The following is a 20,589-nucleotide window of genomic DNA, read 5'->3' as shown; positions in this document are numbered from 1 at the left end:
AGCCTCCGAGAATAACATTGACGAATACACTGATACGGTGGCTGAGTTAATCAGGAAGTGTATAGGAGAAGTTGTACCCGCTGTGACTATTAAAACCTACCCTAAACAGAAACCGTGGATAGATGGCAGCTGAAAACTGAAAGCGTAAACCACCGCATTTAACCAAGGTGACTGGGAATATGGTTGAATATAAACTGTAGTTATTCCCTGCATAAGGCAATCAAACAGGAAAAACATCAGTACAGAGACAAAGTGGAGTCGCAATTCAACGACTCAGACGTATTTGGCAGGGTCTGCAGACAATCACGGACTACAAAGGGAAAACCAGCCACGTCGCGGACACATACGTCTTGCTTCTGGACAAGCTAAACACCTTCGCCTGCTTTGAGGAGAAAACAGTGCCACCGACGAGGCCCGCTACCAAGGACTGTGGGCTCTCCTTCTCCGTGGCCGACGTGAGTAAGACATTTAAGCGTGTTAACCCTTGCAAGGCTGCCGGCCCAGACGCCATCCCTAGCCGCGTCCTCAGAGCATGCGCAGACCAGTTGCCTGGAGTGTTTACGAACATATTCAATCTCTCCCTATCACAGTCTGCTGTCCCCACATGCTTCAAGATGGTCACCATTGTTCCTGTACCCAAGAAAGCAAAGGTAACTGAACTATATGACTATCGCCCCATAGCACTGACATCATGAAGTGCTTTGAGAGACTAGTCAAGGATCATATCACCTCTACATTACCTGACACCCTAGACCTAGAGCCTATTTGCTTACCGCCCCAATAGATACACAGACGATGCAATTGCCATCGCACTGCCATCATCTCATATACATTTTATTCTATTCTACTGTATCTTAGTCAATGCCGCTCTGACATTGCTCGTCCAAATATTGATATATTCTTAATTCCATTCCTTTACTTTAGATTTGTGTGTATTGTTGTGAAATTGTTAGATATTACTTGTTAGATATTACTGCACTGATGGAACTAGAAACGCAAGCATTTCACTACACCCGCAATAACATCTGCTAAACACGCGTATGTGACCATTCAATTTGATTTTGATTTGAAGCCTGGGAATGTCAATACAATCAATCTAGCAAGGGCAATGATCACAAGTCAGTCATAAGGTGGCTAATAGGCTAGAGTATTTATTTATGTACCTATTTATTTAGAAAGCTAAAAACACAGAGCATAACGTTAGCTAGCTAGCTAGCTGCTGGGAGGATGTCATGTCATTGGAGAAATGGGTGAGTGACCGAGGTTTTCCCCTCATATCGTTTTTCTTTGGCTACAGATGCAGGTGTAATTTGCATAGCTAAAAATACATTTGAATCACTTTGCTAGCTAGCTAGCTAGCTATGCTGAACTTGAACAACTGCTATCCAGTTAGCATATTTCTTGCGTTTGTAAACTCTGGCTAACTACTCCGATTTCAGAGCACTCTCGTTTGAGTGTGCCAGAGAGCAGAATAACTGATGAATTTGCATGCAAACCCCGCTGAATATGACAGGTGTCAGTAAAAAAAAATGTTTTATTGTTGCCAGTAGCACAGTTAGTCACTAATACTCTAATTAACATGAACAGCCTAACCAGCTCTGCTAGGGCGAGTAAAATGGTCGGAGTGAGATGAAAGTAGCTTGCAAGCTTGCCAACTTTAGCCAATTAGCTTGGGTGCTTGACTTCCGTTGTGAGGAACGATCAATCGGATCAACCCTAGTCCTCGGCCAGAGCGCCCAGTGTCAAAGTATGTGAGTGGAGTTGAGAGTTAGGAAATCCAGCTCATCGCACACGGAGAGGTGCTTGCGCACCGCTCCGGCACTCCACATCCTTTCCAATCCCACCGCTAAAAACCACTCCTTGATCAAAGGGGAAAAAAATGCTTCTCCAAATTTGCTCCATTCATTAAAATCTCCATGAACCAACAGCCATCTATTTTTGTGACTACCTGGTCCTACCATTTGGTTTTGAAGTATTGAAACCAATCCATATGATTTGAATGAAAAGTATTTTAATAAACAACACTCATCATTTGAAATAGGCTACGTGTCTTATTAAACAGCATATAAACACTCGAAATCGGTCAGGAGCCAGACAGGTAGCCTAAGAAGGAATGAAAATGAATTATTTTGGCTATATTATTAGCCTATTATTTCAAGGCTCCAAATAAATTAATTGTGAAGCATTAAATCATTATACAGTCTATACATTGTGCATATAGGCTGTGACTTACTTAGAACTGAGTAAAAATTCAATGAAAAAATGCTCAGTCTACAGTGACTTTGAAATCACTTTTAAAAACACAAGTTTGGCCAGAGTCTGTGGATTCAGGCTCATGCGATGGTGCCTGGAAAGTAGGCTAGCAGCAGAGAATACCCTCTCCGCTCCAGTTCAAAATGAATGATGGATGAGTGATGGCAGGGCCTACTGCCTGTAAACACACAGTCCAGTTCAAAATGAATGATGGATGAATGATGGCAGACCCTACTGCCTGTAAACACACAGTCCAGTTCAAAATGAATGATGGATGAATGATGGCAGGCCCTACTGCCTGTAAACACACAGTCCAGTTCAAAATGAATGATGGCAGGCCCATGTGGCAAATGGCTTATTTTCATAAAGACCTACTGTAGCTCTGAAGTGCTATAGCGCACCAGTCTGTCTAGACTCCGGTCCTGGACGAGATGTTTTTATTAGGTTTTATTGACTGCAGTGTCTATTAAATTGTCCAATTGTCTATAGTATTGAGCTGGCCTCTAGTCTAGGAAACCTAGCTGATCAGGTTCTCTATAGATTCAGCTTTGCCCTCTCAAGTCAGACCTACAAAACTGTTTAAGAAACTCAATGTTCTCTCTCACTCATACTCACACTTCCCCAGTATCCGACACCTCCAACACCTCAGACTCAGAAATAACCATCAAACAACGTCAGTGAGAGCTGGGGGAGATGTCTAATGTTAGAAGAGCCTTTAGCACTACTGTAAATAACCACTTAGGCCCTATTCCCACTACAAGATATGAAGGATAGTCTGAGGAGTGGGTTGGTAAAAGAGAATTCTACTATTCAATTCACATTGAATCCTTGTTTTACCAGACGTTGTCGCCGGAAACACAACATTCTTGGTCTGCAGCTCAAATTGTTGTAAATATCCCAGTAGCCATTAGCCAGTAAGCAAAAACTATTCAACAATGACAGATACTTTATCGAAAGCATATTACACTATTGAATAGTGCAACAATTCATAAGCATGTACTGTATGTGGGTTTATTTTCTCGTCTGTAGGCTACACTTGTTACATTTTAGCTTCAAGACAAAAGCACAGAGTTGCTAACAGCATGTCTTTATCAAGTAACGTTAGCCTATGAAAAATGTACGGTTAACTCATACCAATATAAAAACACAACCTTACAACAAACCAGACTTAATTTTTTATCAATATCATGCAAATCATTACATTTTGCAATGTGGGTATAAGTGAATTCACCGCAACAGGCTGTTTTATATGAAAGCACATACCCACCATGCACTCTGATCCCATCTGAGCCAGGGGAAACGTAACGCCATGTTTTTATAGCCTCAAATAGGCCCATTTGTGTTCTGAGAAAATGTGAATGTGATCAAACTTGATTTCTATTCACACTTCGGGTGGTGTGACTACATAGGCCTTTTTAATGCAAAATGATTAACTGGAATGAATCAATCAACACAAAAGTGATGACATACTGTATGAGTATCTTTTTAAATTACAGATGCAAAGGCCTACATTATGGAGCTCAGCCCTGTTAGTTCTTATTCAATCGCAGGTGTTTGTATGTGTTTTCCACAAGTTTGTTTTTAAAACCATATGGCCAAATTAGAAAAACAATCTGGTCCCATCATAGCCTGTATAAAACCGTTTTTTTTACAGCTGATTTACAGTGCATTCGGAAAGTATTCAGATCCCTTGACTTTTTCCACATTTTGTTAAGTTACAGCCTTATTTTAAAATGTATTAAATAACAACAAAAAACTCATCAATCTACACATAATACCCCATAATAACAAAGTGAAAACAGGTTTTAGAAATATTTGAAAACGTATAAAAAAAAACAGAAATACCTTATTTACATAAGTATTCAGACCCTTCGCAATAAGACTCACAATTGATCTCAGGTGCATCCTGTTTCTATTGATCATCCTTAAGATGTTTCTACAACTTGATTGGAGTCTACCTGTGTTAAATTCAATTGATTGGACATGATTTGGAAAGGCACACACATGTCTATAGAAGGTCCCACAGTTGACAGTGCATGTCAGAGCAAAAACCAAGCCATGAGGTCGAAGGAATTGTCTGTAGAGGTCTGAGACAGGATTGTGTCGAGGCACAGATCTGGGTAATGGTACCAAAGAATGTCTGCAGACTTGAAGGTCCCCAAGAACACAGTGGTCTCCATCAGTCTTAAATGGAAGAAACAGAGCCAAACAGAGCAATTGGGGGAGAAGGGCCTTGGTCAGGGAGGTGACCAAGAACCTGATGGTAACTCTGACAGAGCTCCAGAGTTCCTCTGTGGGGATGGGAGAACCTTCCAGAAGGACAACCATCTCTGCAGCACTCCACCAATCAGGCTTTTATGGTAGAGTGGCCAGACGGAAGCCACTCCTCAGTAAAAGGCACATGACAGTCTGCTTGGAGTTTGCAAAAGGCACCTAAAGGACTCTCAGACCATGAGAAACAAGATTCTTTGGTATGATGAACCCAAGATTGAACTGAATGCCAAGCGTCACGTCTGGAGGAAACCAGGCACTGCTCATCACCTGGCCAATACCATCCCTATGGTGAGGCATGGTAGTGGCAGCATCATGCTGTAGGGATATTTTTCAGCGGAAGAGACTGGGAGTCTAGTCAGGATCATGGGAAAGATGAACGGAGCAAAGTACAGAGCGAGCCTTGATGAAAACTTGCTTCAGAGCGCTCAGGACCTCAGACTGGAGCGAAGGTTCACCTTCCAACAGGACAACAACCCTAAGCACACAACCAAGACAATGCATGAGTGGCTTCAGGACAAATCTCTGAATGTCCTTGAGTGGCCCAGCCAGAGCCCAGACTTGAACCCGATCGAACATCTATGGAGAGACCTGAAAATAGCTGTGCACCAACGCTCCCCCATCCAACCTGACAGAGCTTCAAAAGATCTGCAGAGAACAATGGGAGAAAATCCGCAAATACAGGTGTGCCAAGATTATACCCAAGAAGACTCGAGGCTGTTATCGCTACCAAAGGTGCTTCAACAAAGTACTGAGTAAAGGGTCTGAATACTTATGTAAATGTGATATCTGTTTTTTTATTTAATACATTTTAGAATAAGGCTGTAACATAACAAAATGTGGAAAAGGTGAAGAGGTCTGAATTCTTTCCGAATGCACTGTATTGCTGTGTCATACACTACAACTAGGGTTCGGAGTTGGTTAGGTTAGCCTACTACCAGGAAAAACTGTGGGCCCCAGGAAAACAATTCCCCACCACGACTCTGGGACCTGTTGTGCCAACTCTGAAATCACCACACAATGTTACAAATTAAAAAATATATTCTATTTGTATGATCCATCTTTAACATGTTTTTGGTGGTGGGGATCAGCTTCCATAGTTTTACATGGGCTCAGTGCAGACGGCAGCTACTTGCGACAATTTCACACTGTAACAGGCTGTTAATGCAATTTCAGGTAAAAACTCAATAAAAAAGTCTCAAATATTAGGAAAATATTCTATACATTTCAGATGTTTCAAAAACATTGCTCTGCTATTACCATTTATACAGTAGGAATGTTGGCTCAATGAGACAATTTGGTTTACACTGCCCTGCTTCAAGGGTGGCAACTTTCAGGTGAGTGTCATGTGCTGCCTCCAGTGGTAGTGGTTGAGACGTAGCAAGTACACATTTGACATTTGACATTTTGAGTAATATGTCTAGCCGAAAGTGTATTAAGTGTGAAGATGCTCTTAGTCGCCCACACGTCTAGTGTCTGCCTGAAAAACAACACTAGAGCTGGAAGCCTGAAATAACACTCTGATTATAAGGGTTTTCATGGCTACGTCTAGCACCCCAAAGTGATATGTATTTACACACAATTTGGAGAGGGAAGCCGTAACATGTAATCATAGCAGCAGAGTGAGCCAGTGAAGCTAATAGTAGCCAGGCTAAAACTAGACTCGCTCTGACCGCACCAGCGGTTACACGTCCACAGAGACCGCACCAGCGGTTACACGTCCACAGAGACCGCACCAGCGGTTACACGTCCACAGAGACCGCACCAGCGGTTACACGTCCACAGAGACCGCACCAGCGGTTACACGTCCACAGAGACCGCACCAGCGTTTACACGTCCACAGAGACCGCACCAGCGGTTACACGTCCACTGAGACTGCAGAGAATATACATGTACACAAACACGCTGGGCAGACAAATGTGTGTGTGTGTGTGTGTGTGTGTCACACACACACACACAGACACACACACACACACACACACACACACACACACACACACTACCAGTCAAAAGTTTGGACACACCTACTCATGCAAGGGTTTTTCTTTATTTTTACTATTGTATACATTGTAGAATAATAGTGAATATATCAAAACAAAGAAATAACACATATGGTTTGAGCTTAGTGAGACTATCAGGACAATGACCCAAAACACCTCCAGGCTGTGTAAGCGCAATTTGACCAAGGACAGTGATGGAGTGCTGCATCAGATGACCTGGCCTCCACAATCACCCGACCACAACCCAATAGAGATGGTTTGGGGTGAGTTGGACCTCAGAGTGGGAAAAGCAGCCAACAAGTGCTCAGCATATGTGGGAACTCCTTCAAGACCATTGGAAAATAATTCTTCATGAAGCTGGTTGAGAGAATGCCAAGAGTGTGGAAAGCTGTCATCAAGGCACAGGGTGACTACTTTGAAGAATCTCAAATATAAAATATATTTTGATTTGTTAAACACTTTTTTTGGTTACTACATGATTCCATATGCGTTATTTCATAGTTTTTATGTCTTCACTATTATTCTACAATGTAGAAAATAGTCAAAATAAAGAAAAACCTTGGAAGGTGTGTCGAAACTTTTGACTGGTACTGTACATACAGCTCCTGTAGAGAGGAGCAGGGGAGGGAGGAGGGCAGAGGGAGGGAGGAATAGTCAGTGAGGGAGATGGGGGAGAGGACCCCCCTTCTAAAGCTTGTTGTCATTGTGTCTATAGCTCTGTGCACAGTGAGAACCATGCTGGTCTAAACCAATAAAGCAGGAGCAGAAAACTCACAGCTTACACTCCCCTGCTGGGACACAATCACACACCCCAGCGTGCACGCATATATATGTGTGTGTGTGTGTGTGTGTGTGTGTGTGTGTGCGCAGCAAAACCCAGTAGCTGGAAGAGAGGAAGAAAATCAATTTTCTCCACTTGTATTTATTTATTTCCAAAAATATTTATATATTTATTTGTCTATTTGTGTGAGAACGGAATTGGGTCTGGCCACTCTCTGTGTTGCCATGGTAGCAACGGTCCAGTGTTCCAAACGACACGGCAGGTAGCGGCGGTACAATCAGGGGCCGTATTCACATAGCGTCTCAGAGTAGGAGTGCTGATCTAGGATCAGGTCCCCACTGATCTTGGTCATTATGATCCAAAAGTTACAAAATCAAAGCAAAGTTTATTGGTCATGTACACAGATTTGTAGAATTTAATCGCAGGTGCAGCGAAATGCTTACGTTTCTAGCTCCAACGGCGCACTAATATTTAGTAACACAATAAGAATACACACATACAGTGGGGGAAAAAAGTATTTGATCCCCTGCTGATTTTGTACGTTTGCCCACTGACAAAGAAAGGATCCGTCTATAATTTTAATGGTAGGATTATTTGAACAGTGAGAGACAGAATAACAACAAAAAAATCCAGAAAAACGCATGTCAAAAATGTTATAAATTGATTTGCATTTTAATGAGGGAAATAAGTATTTGACCCCCTCTCAATCAGAAAGATTTCTGGCTCCCAGGTGTCTTTTATACAGGTAACGAGCTGGATTAGGAGCACTCTCTTAAAGGGAGTGCTCCAAACCGCAGCTTGTTACCTGTAAAAGAGACACCTGTCTACAGAAGCAATCAATCAGATTCCAAACTCTCCACCATGGCCAAGACCAAAGAGCTCTCCAAGGATGTCAGGGACAAGATTGTAGACCTACACAAGGCTGGAATGGGCTACAAGACCATCGCCAAGCAGCTTGGTGAGAAGGTGACAACATTTGGTGCGATTTTTCACAAATGGAAGAAACACAAAAGAACTGTCAATATCCCTCGGCCTGGGGCTCCATGCAAGATCTCACCTCGTGGAGTTGCAATGATCATGAGAACGGTGAGGAATCAGCCCAGAACTACACGGGAGGATCTTGTCAATGATCTCAAGGCAGCTGGGACCATAGTCACCAAGAAAACAATTGGTAACACACTACGCCGTGAAGGACTGAAATCGTGCAGCGCCCGCAAGGTCCCCCTGCTCAAGAATACATGTACATGCCCGTCTGAAGTTTGACAATGAACATCTGAATGACTCAGAGGACAACTGGTGAAAGTGTTGTGGTCAGATGAGACCAAAATGGAGCTCTTTGGCATCAACTCAACTCGCCATGTTTGGAGGAGGAGGAATGCTGCCTATGACCCCAAGAACACCATCCCCGCCGTCAAACATGGAGGTGGAAACATTATGCTTTGGGGGTGTTTTTCTGCTAAGGGGACAGGACAACTTCACCGCATCAAAGGGACGATGGACGGGGCGATGTACCGTCAAATCTTGGGTGAGAACCTCCTTCCCTCAGCCAGGGCATTGAAAATGGGTCGTGGATAGGTATTCCAGCATGACAATGATCCAAAACACACGGCCAAGGCAACAAAGGAGTGGCTCAAGAAGAAGCACATTAAGGTCCTGGAGTGGCCTAGCCAGTCTCCAGACCTTAATCCCATAGAAAATCTGTGGAGGGAGCTGAAGGTTCGAGTTGCCAAACGTCAGCCTCAAACCCTTATTGACTTGGAGAAGATCTGCAAAGAGGAGTGGGACAAAATCCCTCCTGAGATGTGTGCAAACCTGGTGGCCAACTACAAGAAACGTCTGACCTCTGTGATTGCCAACAAGGGTTTTGCCACCAAGTACTAAGTCATGTTTTGCAGAGGGGTTAAATACTTATTTCCCTCATTAAAATGCAAATCATTTTATAACATTTTTGACATGCGTTTTTCTGGATTTTTTTGTTGTTATTCTGTCTCTCACTGTTCAAATAAACCTACCATTAAAATGATAGACTGATCATTTCTTTGTAAGTGGGCAAACATACAAAATCAGCAGGGGATCAAATACTTTTTCCCCCCACTGTAATCCAAAAGTTTAAAAAACTAGAAATGAAGAAATATCAGAACGAGCCATGTCAGAGTCTGGAATATTACAGCCTGAAGAGATATTATGTGTGACTGGCCTTCACACAATACTCCATAATGTCAAAGTCGAATTATGTTTTTAGAAATGTTTACAAATAAATAAAAAATGAAAATCTGAAATGTCTTGAGTCAATAAGTATTCAACCCCTTTGTTACGTTAAGACTAAATAAGTTCAGGAGTAAAAATGTGCTTAACAAGTCACACAAATTGCATGGACTCACTGTGTGCAATAATAGTGTTTAACATGGTCATCTCTGTACCCCACACATACAATTATCCTCAGTCGAGCAGTGAATTTCAAACACAGATTCAACCACAAAGACCAGGGAGGTTTTCCAATGCCTTATAAAGAAGGGCACCTATTGGTACATGGGGGGAAATAAAAAAAGCAGACATTAAATATCCCTTTGAGCATGGTGAAGTTAATTACACTTTAGATGGTGTATCAATACACCCAGTCACTACAAAGATACAGGCATCCTTCCTAACTCAATTGCCGGAGAGGAAAGAAACCGCTCATGGATTTCACCATGAGGCCAATGGCAACTTCAAAACAGTCAGGGTTTAATGGCTGTGATAAGAGAAAACTGAGGATGGATCAACAACATTGTAGTTACTCCACAATACTAACCTTTTGAGTGAAAAGAAGGAAGCCTGTACAGAATACAAATATAACAAAACATAAGGCACTAAAGTAAAAACTGCAAAACATTTGGCAAAGAAATACATTTTATGTCCTGAATACAAACTCAGGACATAATGTTTAGGGCAAATCCAACACAACACATCACTGCGTATCACTCTTCATATTTTCAAGCATGGTGGTGGCTGCATCATGTTATGGTTATGGGTATGCTTGTCATCGGCAAAGACAAGGAAGGTTAAGATAAAAATAAACGTAATAGAGCTAAGCACAGGCAAAATCCTAGAGGAAAACCTGTTTCCCAGTTTCTGTTGGAAAACAGACTTAGACAAATTCACCTTTCAGCAGGACAATAACTTAAAACACAAGGCCAAATATAAACTGGAGTTGCTTACCAAGAAGACATTGAGCCTAGTTCATGTTTTGACTTAAATCTGCTTGACAATCTATGGCAAGACTTAAAAATGGCTGCCTAGCAATAATCAATAACCAGAGCTTGAAGAATTTTTTAAAGAATAATGTGCAAATATTGTACAATCTAGGTGTGCAAAACTCTTAGAGACTTACAGCAATAGTCGCTGTCAAAGGTGAATTTAACATGTAATGACTCAGAGGGTTGAGCAAGTGATAGTGAAAGAGGAGAAAGGAGAGACAGAAAGAGCCTTTGAGAAGCCTGTATGAGAAGCTCTTCGATTCAGCATCCCTCCATTCCTCTCTCTGACTTTTTCATCCATCCCTTCTCACTGTATTGACGAAGGGACCGCTTTATATGGTAATGCCTTTCCCACCTGAGAGTCATGAATAGGACATTAACCCTGACAACACACACACACACACACACACACACACACACACACACACAGGCGTGAAGAGCACATTAACGCTGACTGAGATATGTATGCATCTCACATGTCATATGTCGCTGCAACGGAAGGCGACACGGTTATGAGAGCGATGCTGTATGTTGGATGAAGTTTTAGCAATTTGAGTTGCAAAACCATGATGCATCAGCAAAAATCAACTACAGTATCATTCTGAGGACTAAGATTTCTAGTTTTTGCAAAGTGTCTTATTTTAAATACATTTTAGCTTGAATTTTGTTCATTTTCACCCCAAATTCTCATTACCGAAATGCATCCGATTTAAATTCTCGGGTCATTTAATAAAATACAAATATGTTGCTGCAGTAGTTTGTCCATAAATCATAAAAGATGTATACTAGTTTAAGTTTACATTAAACTATAATATGTATTACGTACAAACACAGTGTCTGTGGACATCTGTCTCATTACCGTAACACTCAATCATTGTTGTTATGAAGTTGTATTCACCCATCATCAAGAGGAGTGTTAGTACAAATTAAGTGAATGTTTTTGCTTATAACCTTCAGAATGAGGTTCTTATTCTGAAAACACCCCCTTTACCCCTCTTGGCCTTCTCATTGCAGAAACAGCTAAAAAGCGAAAAATGGGAAGAATATTACATTCTATAATTTAATTTTAAATATATTATTTTTTCAGTGTTATGTTTAACACAGCCCTTTTCATTAGGGCAGAAATGTTAAAAAGTATTACAAATTGATTTGTTTATGGCTTTTTTTGGACTGTTGCGGTAATGAACATTTGGTGGAAATTGGGGTAAAATCCATCATACCTGATCAAAAAACATAATAACTATGAAATAAAAAATCTCAGTGATCCAAGAGGAAATTTTTTGAAAAATTACAAGCTCTCACAGTCTCACTGCAGAATCCAACTTCTGTCCATAAATGTCAGATTTCGAAGGTTACGTTTAGGAGTTAAGGTGGATAGGTTTAAACAAAAACAACTCCACAGTTAAAGGAACGTTCCGGACATTTGGTTCCTAAACATTGTTGTCCAGAACACATAGGACCAGATTTTACCCTCAGCGACTTATTTGGGGCTAATCACGTGTTTTTTGAAAACGACAACAGGCTTCAGGGAGGAGTGAGGTTGATCTCCACTTGTCCCACCCCCGAATGTGGGGAATTTGAAAAAGAGTGTGTTGCTAATTAAACAGCCATGAGCATGTAGTTCTGTGTCAGTCAGAGAGCTTCTCTATTTATTACTGTCAGAGAACCTATAGTGTGCAGAATGGCTGCTGCAAGCGATGACCCCCCCCTGCAGAGTTGGATGATTACAACTTCATCAAGGATTGTTGAATGATCAGAATCACCTTTATTCACCAAGTACATTTACACATACCCGGAATAGACAAGGCACATCCCACTGAGCACAGACGTCAGTTCAACATTTAGTTTTGATTTACATTTGGTTGAGTTGTCAATTAACGTAAATTCAATGTGAAATAAAAAATAAATTCACCATGCAATTGGATTTAGGTTAAAAGTTGGGTAAAAACAATACGAATTGCCCTTACGTTGATGACTTTTTGCAAATCCAATCAGTTTTCCACGTTGATTCAATGTTTTTTGGTTGAAATGTGGAAAACAACGTCGATTCAACCAGTTTTTGCCGAGTGGGAGAATACAATATCGGAACAGTAAACATAAAGCGTAGCAGAGTATAGGCTGATTGATTAGTTTGTCCATTTTTTGGGTGAGTGAACGCATGTTGGAGAGGAACAAGCCAGGAAGCGAAGCACGGAGGCCCAGTCTCCTAAAGCACAGCCCTGGTGCGCCTCCCCCTTATCCTCTAGTGTACAGCTCCATAGTCCCAGCTAGTAGACTGACTCATAGTTGTGGACGGCGTCCTTTCGCAAATATTTTGGTGTATGAGGACAGAATTTTGAGGGCACAAACCAGTTGGCAATGTAATATTCAGTAGCCCATCCCAAGTGAAAGTAGTCCCTTATATTGATAAAAATCCATGAGTAAACAAACAAACACTAGCAGCAACAAAGCTGGGGGAGGCTTTCGTGACTATTGACTATGTGGAAACTGCCCAGACAGTAATGGCTGGGCATAGAAGGCTGGAGAAGACAGAATAAACCAGCGGGTCCAAGCAGACAGATGACAACAGACAGAGGAAGTGTTTTGCCCCTGCTAGCTAATGTTGTTATAATGGCATTATTTAATATAGTGCTGTTGTGTACATTGCCGTTGTGTATCGGTACTAGATTGATTTTCGAGTTTCGCCTGGTGGTTCAGAGCTAGCACCCATCTAGCTTAGACGCTCCTTCCCATACTTGCCTTCCAGACGCAAAGCATCATGGAAGCTGCTGTAATCTCATAATTCTTACAAATTCCTTCCTGGTTTGATAAAAGGCTATTTTATAGCTTACTCGTTCAATTTTTCTTAAACACTTACGGACAATTTGGATAACTAGGGCCACTAACAACTTGCTGTGGAGTCGTGGAGACAAGCTGTGGAATGTTCCTTTAAGTTTAGGCATTAATTCCAAATGGTTTAGTTAATGGTTAGGTTTGTGATAGGGTTAAAAAATATATAACGAGTGCCTAGAACTAGGATTGAACACGCAACCCTCGGAGCCAGAGCTTGTGGCTTACGCCCATCCGTCATCCCCAACGCCCTAGCAAAACACAAGCCTACTTGTTGGTAATAGCGCTCACCGCTGCCCCTAGTGGCCGCTTACCTGGACAGACATGGAATTTCCCAGTCAATCTTGACCAACCTGGCTGGTCAGGTAGTGGCACTGTGTTGCACGGGAGTCAGTAACAGAAGTAAAACCTCCCTAAACTGGGATCTGAGCCAGGAACACACCTACTTGTACATTTCCCTTACGGCTCATACTCACACATGCGCACACACACCCCCACACTCTCTGACCCACTTTATTGAGCTGAACCTGACTAACCAAGAACAGACCGCTCACCAGTTACAATTTGGCCGTGGGTGGTTGAGGGTTACACGCGCACACACAGGAACTAGGTCTTAAATAACTTCAACTGTGTTACCAGATTTTTCTCTGAGCCTCCAGCTACAAGTGTGTCTATAAAAATCCTCCCATGCAGTGTCACTGACATCTACTTCAATTCCCTGACCCCTCTCCTCCCTTATTGTCTCCCTCCATCCCCCCTCCTTCCCTCCTGTCTTCCTAACTGACATAACCTCTACGGTCCATTCCTTCCCTTCTTACCACCTTCTAGTCTTACATTTCTCTCCTTCCTCCCATGCAATCTCTATCCCTGTTTTTCTTTGATAGCCGTCCTCCCTCCGCCGCCGCCGCCTCCTCCTCCTCCTCCTCCTCCTCCTCCTCCTCCTCTCTCCTGCAGCTGGCTGGTCGGTCATAAAAGGTGTAAGCTAACAAAACGTCTGAAACCTGAAGCACAGCACAGGGAACTAACACATCCACTTCAAAAAGAAAGGAAAAGACACACTCTATGAGTTCAGATCCCTCCATTATGAATGGAAGGGGAGAATGGGGGAGGAAAAAGCTTCTACCATCAATCCATGAAATCCTTCAGAAATGGAGACCCCTCTCTGCTCTGCTGTACCTGTAGTCATGCAATTAGGCTACACTTAATCCCTTTCTTTCCTTTTTCTTTGCTTCCTTTTCTCTCCATCCATCGCCCTCCAACCCAGAGCCTTGCAAACACACACGGCAGTGACAGATTTCGGCAAGTGACATTTTCTAACATCGACCCCGCTGCTGCACTCTTCAACTGTGCGGTGTCATTTCTGTGCCCCCCCTGTGGGTTTGTGTTTGTACGCTCAGCACGCTTCCTGGAAGCCAACAGCAGAGACTGAGAACCAGGTCTCCCCACAGTGGCCCCGTGAAGGTCATGATTAGCATAAGAACACTAATGTCTGCTGGTTCTGTCAGAGGAGGGAACAGGAAGCAGAAGATTACAGAGGTGATGGACGTATCATGCCTGCATCCCAAATGGTACCCTTTTCCCTTTATAGTGCACTACTTTTGATCGGTTCCATAGGGCTCTGTTGAAAAGTAGTGCACTATATAGGGAATAGGGTGCAATTTGGGACTGAACCCATGTCCCTGTCCTCTCCGAGAGACTTAGCATCTACCAGCCCTGTTCTTGTCAGAACAACACAGATTTGCCCAAGCAACAACCCTCAGGTCAACCTCTCTCTCTCCCCATCCCTAATAGCCTTGTCTGAGCTATAACAGTTCATAGGGCAGCAGCCTATCTTCTGTTTCTGTTGCGTGAGGCAGATGTATGTACAAGTACACCCCCTGGACAGGATGCTAGTCTATCGCAAGGCCCAATCAATAATAACAGTACACTTTGTCCCAATGATGATAATGAATCACATCAAACCATTCTAGTTATGCATCTTGTTCCTGATAAGAACAGAACGTTTCCGAGCCAGAGAGCTCAACAAGCAAATAAAGTCTACCAACTTCCCTTTACACAAATCATCAATATGACTGCCCAGTGCCTTTAATAGTCCTGTGTTAGCGGACCAATAGATCCATCTGCAGAGCCAGAGCCAGGCTGGCAGCACCCCCACCCCAAACTACATCACGTGGCTTTGCATATCGGGTGGGCCATTTAAAACGGTTGATAATTATCATTGGAAGAGCAGTCATATTGATGATAAAAAAAAGTAAAAAATAATATTTTAATCATTTTTTTATTCAGATTTTTCAGGGGGTGCTGCAGCACCCCTACTTCCTGGCTGCCCTCCAACATTGCTCTGAATGGGAAAGTTTGTAATGTCAGTTCTATTCTCATTCTATGTGAAAGCCTTTACCTGCTAAATGTAATTCACTGGCAGAGTGCCAAACGTTCACCCTATAATCTACTACAATACTATATACTGACACGCTTGCCAATTACCACTAAGTAATGGAGGCTGAGAAAGAGGTCAACTTTATCTGAACCCATACACAAACACGCACACAGGACTAAACACTGATATTCTCCCACCCTCTAATACCATGCCGCTTCCAGGGGATCATACCAACATCCTATACCATTTCTAGTAAATAACTCTGTCCTAGTCCAGATTCAGATGTTGGATAGGGGGTTTTGTATAGGTGGGGAAATTCTCCCAAACATGATGGTTTCTCCCAGTTCCACTATGATTGTAATAGAAATGTGTTAACCCTTGGTTGTCTGTCCTGATCGGTGAGCTCCTGATCTCCATAGGCTCCAGCTGTCCGGTGCTACACAGCACCACTTGTGTCCACGCTGGGGACTGCTCTATTGGCCTACCACTAACTCATCACCTGTGCACTGACCGCAGTGACTACGGTAAACAAGCACCTCTCAGAGTGACCTCCTCGATTGCCATCAGACAGGTAGAGATAACTGTAGATACAACCAGCCTGGATCTCTTGCCATCAGACAGGTAGAGATAACTGTAGATACAACCAGCCTGGATCTCTGGCCATCAGACAGGTAGAGATAACTGTAGATACAACCAGCCTGGATCTCTGGCCATCAGACAGGTAGAGATAACTGTAGATACAACCAGCCTGGATCTCTGGCCATCAGACAGGTAGAGATAACTGTAGATACAACCAGCCTGGATCTCTTGCCATCAGACAGGTAGAGATAACTGTAGATACAACCAGCCTGGATCTCTTGCCATCAGACAGGTAGAGATAACTGTAGATACAACCAGCCTGGAATGGCAGACTATGAGGCGGCAGGTAACCTAGTGATTAGAGCGTTGGGCAGTAACCGAAAGTTGGCTGGATCAAATTCCCGAGCTGACAAGGTAAACATCTGTGGTTCTGCCCCTGAACAAGGCAGTTAACCCACTGTTCCCTGGTAGGCCATCAATGTAAAATAAGAATTTGTTCTTAACTGACTTGCCTAGTTAAATAAAATAATAATTCAACAACCATGCTCGTTCTCAAATATCAGGGTAAAAACATTACAACTTTTATGTTCAGACCATGAAGGTTAGGATAGGCTGGAATGGGAAGATGGTCCAGAGAAAAGTTGAGTTTATGAGTGCTCTGCATCCACTTAGAATAGACCCATTTATGAATGGGACAATTACGCACCATGGGAGTTGAACCTCATTTTTATCGGTTTTAATTGGGATCATCCCACCACTACTTCCCCTCCCCCTGCGGGCTTTTCACAGCAGTCAGGCTCATGACGCATATCCTCTGTTCACTCTGGGTTTACAGTATGTGTGCTGTGCCGGGCAGAATGCTGTTATTTGTTACCCAATAACTCCCTCCCCAAGGGGCTGCATTCATCACTCTTTAGGGCCTAGACTCTTGGCAACGCACAGAACTTGGCAAGGCCGCCTGAAATCCCCAATATGCTCAACAACAAAAACAAAAGAAAAAAAAGAAAATCACAATCAAGCGTAAAGGCCCATTGCCCTTTACAGCGAGAGAACCTTCTTTAAGCGCACACACACACACATACACACACCCCTGCACAGTAAAAAGATGTATGCACCTCATACTGTACATTAAAAGCCCTGGCGTTCATTTATCTGGATTCAGAAGAAAAAAATGGGTCGCCAAAGGGTTCTATCAACAGAAAATAACCCATCAATGGAAACGGAAAAAAAACTATAATGGCAATAATCGACTAGGCCTTTATTAATCCCTATCCAAAACGATGTGTAATGAAGCAAATGGTACTGATGGATTTAAACTTTAGAAAAAGCTGATCGAATTGTATGTACATCATCATAATCTGTTTTTTTTTGCATAATGCCAGCTACTGAACGAGCAACAGGGACAGGGCTGTTTGCCTCTGAGCTGAGCTTTTCCCGTGGGCAGCCTCACTGGCTCTTCAGCCCAGGCACAACACAGCCTCGATCAAACAGAAAAGTATGCCTACAGTCAGATCTAGGACTATACCATTATCCAACTCACTTCTCATTTCATGCCTCCTTCACATGGACACAGAAAATAATAGTACACCAGGTTTCCCAAACTCGGCCCCGTGGGGCTCGGCCCTGTGGGGCTCGGCCCAAGTCTTGGAAACCCTGTCTTACACCACCATAGTGATGTCTTATGGTCTTTGCCTATGGGTCCCCTGTCGCCAGATTCAGAGGCTGCTATAGCCGGGCAGCAGTGCATCTAACTCGGCTTACCTTGCTGGAGTAGGGGCCGGGAATCAGCAGCTTCAGCGCCTGCCTCTTCAGCTCTGTCAGCCGGGCGTTGCAGTTCTCACACCATATCCCCCTCTCTCTCTCAGAACCAGGGGAACTCCCGCTGCCAGAACCTGTACCAAAACCTGGCGATCCACCCAGAGACCCGGGAGAACAGGTCCCGATCCCTGGGGATATGGTCCCGGGGGAACCAGAGAAAGAGCCCGGGGAAGAGGTGCCAGATCCTGGGGAGGGGGTGCCTGTGGAGCTAGGCATGGAGCCGACTCCCTCTGGAGCGGGTCTGCTGCCGGTCCGGGACTCCTCGTAGGCCTTTCTGTACCATGTCTCCGGGGAGAAGGAGGCTGATTTTGTCGGAGAGGTGTCGGTAATCTGTGGGGAGCACCATAAAGACAATCCTACCTTTAAGGTAAAATTTGATTTGATTTGATTGAAATTGAGGAGACAAACAATAACTCACTAGAAGCACAACTGGGTCCATGGTATAAGACTTTATTGGCTAAAATGGCAGAGATGCAAAAACCCACGTAGAAAAGAAACAGTTTGAACAAAAATGTCTAAAAGCATTAGCCTACAAAAACTAAAGGTGAGTATGATCTATCTATCTGTTTACTGTTGCGTTCCCTAGCTAGCCTACCCGCTTCGCCGCAGTAGCCTAATTAATTGCCAACGGCATTCAAACCTGTAGCAAACATTATGGCATACCCTTACTGCTCTGATGGAATAAATGAGAGCTCTGCTATACTTTTCACTGTTGTTGCTAGTGTTACTGATATAATCATCCAATCCACATAAAGTAGAAAAATAGACTAGGCTACTAACCCCGTATTTTCTGCTCCTGCTGGTCACAGACCTCTCTTTGGTCCCAGAGAGAGAAGTCATGCTGAAGGTGAGGGAAGGGAGGAGTGGGGAGAAAATATCTCGGTTGTTTTACACACAAGGACACCAAATCGATGTCAATGAATTCCACGCCCCTCCGCGTGCTTCTCAATGATGAACTAATATCACGCAGATTGGATATCAATATAGCATACTGTCTCCAACCATGAAAAACAATAACCTAACAGTAATTCCGCTCAAATGTATCCAATACGCGCAATAATTAGTTCCAATCCACGGTCTCCTGTAACGACTTAAAATCCACAGTGAAAATGTGAACAGGTCCGCCTGTATGAGTGGGGTATAGACGGGTTTCTCTTCTGGGAGCGGCGAAATACAACAAGCAGGGCGGTAGCAGAGTGAATGCAGCCGCTGCTGCACAGGCTCAGCGTAGACAGTGGGGACGCGCGTCTGCAGCGCTGTAGAGTCCGGGGCAGAGGCACAGCTCTGGTATTCCTCTGGCTGTCCGTGTGCCTGCAGGAGGCTCAGTGCTCATCTGAAGCCAGAGGTGCCGACTGGAGATAGATGCTCGCGCACATCTGGCTGAGGGAGGGTCCTCTCTGCCCTTTCCTCGCTGGCGGACCAATAGTGAATCAATACTTTGTTGACTGACATGTGGCAGCTCATTTGTCCTGTTAACTTTTGGAGGGAGTAAATGCTGACTAGAGAGGGATGTAGTAGGCCTACAGCTGACGATGGTTATGGTTGCAAGATTGCATTAAAAGTATCTGGAGCAGAGGTGGTAGACTACAGTATGTTCAGTTGGATCAAAAAGGTTTAGGCCTAATCAGTAACATAATTCATAAATACTCATCATCATCCGTTTAACCTAATTTCTACCAGCATGTCACCTGTGCAACTATAGGAGAAAAAACGGTATATCACCTTTACTCCACACACAGAGACACATAAAAAGCTCTCCCTCACCCCCCACTTGAAAAAAATCTGACCATAACTCTATCCTCCTAATTCCTGTTTACAAGCAAAAACTCAAACAAGAAGTACCAGTCACGTGCTCAATACGGAAGTGGTCCGATGAAGCGGATGCTAAGCTACAGGACTGTTTCACTAGCACAGACTGGAATATGTTCCCAGGTTTCATCCTATGGCATTGTGGAATTTACCGCATCGATTACCGGTGTCATTAATAAGTGCATCGACGACGTCTTCCCCACAGTGACCGTACGTACATATCCCAACCAGAAGCCATAGGCAACATCTGCAGTGAGCGAAAGGCTAGAGCAGCCGTTTTCAAGAAGTGGGACACTAATCCGTACGCTTATAAGAGATCCTGCTACGCCCTCAGACGAACCATCAAACAGGCAATGTGGCAATACAGGACCAAGATTGAATCGTACTACACTGGCTCTGACGCTCATTGGAGGGGGCAGGGCTAGCAAACCATCCCAGATTACAAAGGGAAACCCACCTGCGAACTGTCCAGTGACGCAAGCCTACCAGATGAGCTAAATACCTTCTATGCTCGCTTCAAGGCAAGTAACACTGAACCATGCATGCACCAGCATGCAGGAAACGGAGGGCCGAGCACACCCCCATTCACATCGATGTGGCTGTAGTGGAGCGGGTCAAGAGCTTCAAGTTCCTCAG

The 20,589-nt window shown here is 43.5% G+C and overlaps 1 protein-coding gene across 2 annotated transcripts in view; it reads right to left on the bottom strand.

Moving 5' to 3' along the window:
- LOC106569018 (kinesin-like protein KIF26B) overlaps positions 1-19,794 on the bottom strand; it is a 204,937-nt gene extending 185,143 nt beyond the window's left edge. For both annotated transcript variants that reach the window (XM_045714734.1, XM_045714735.1), the window contains exons 1-2: positions 18,925-19,794; positions 18,088-18,474 (exon numbers count right to left, since the gene is read on the bottom strand). In XM_045714734.1, coding sequence (XP_045570690.1) covers positions 18,088-18,474; positions 18,925-18,984 — 447 coding nt within the window. In that variant the 5' untranslated portion in view covers positions 18,985-19,794. The remainder of the gene's footprint in view (positions 1-18,087; positions 18,475-18,924) is intronic.
- Positions 19,795-20,589: the final 795 nt, after the last annotated feature.

This window comes from Salmo salar, chromosome ssa01 (assembly GCF_905237065.1).
Source record: "Salmo salar chromosome ssa01, Ssal_v3.1, whole genome shotgun sequence".
Lineage (NCBI taxonomy): Eukaryota > Metazoa > Chordata > Actinopteri > Salmoniformes > Salmonidae > Salmo > Salmo salar.
The sequence above is the reverse complement of the archived record's forward strand: the minus strand, read 5'-3'. Positions and strand labels throughout refer to the sequence as shown.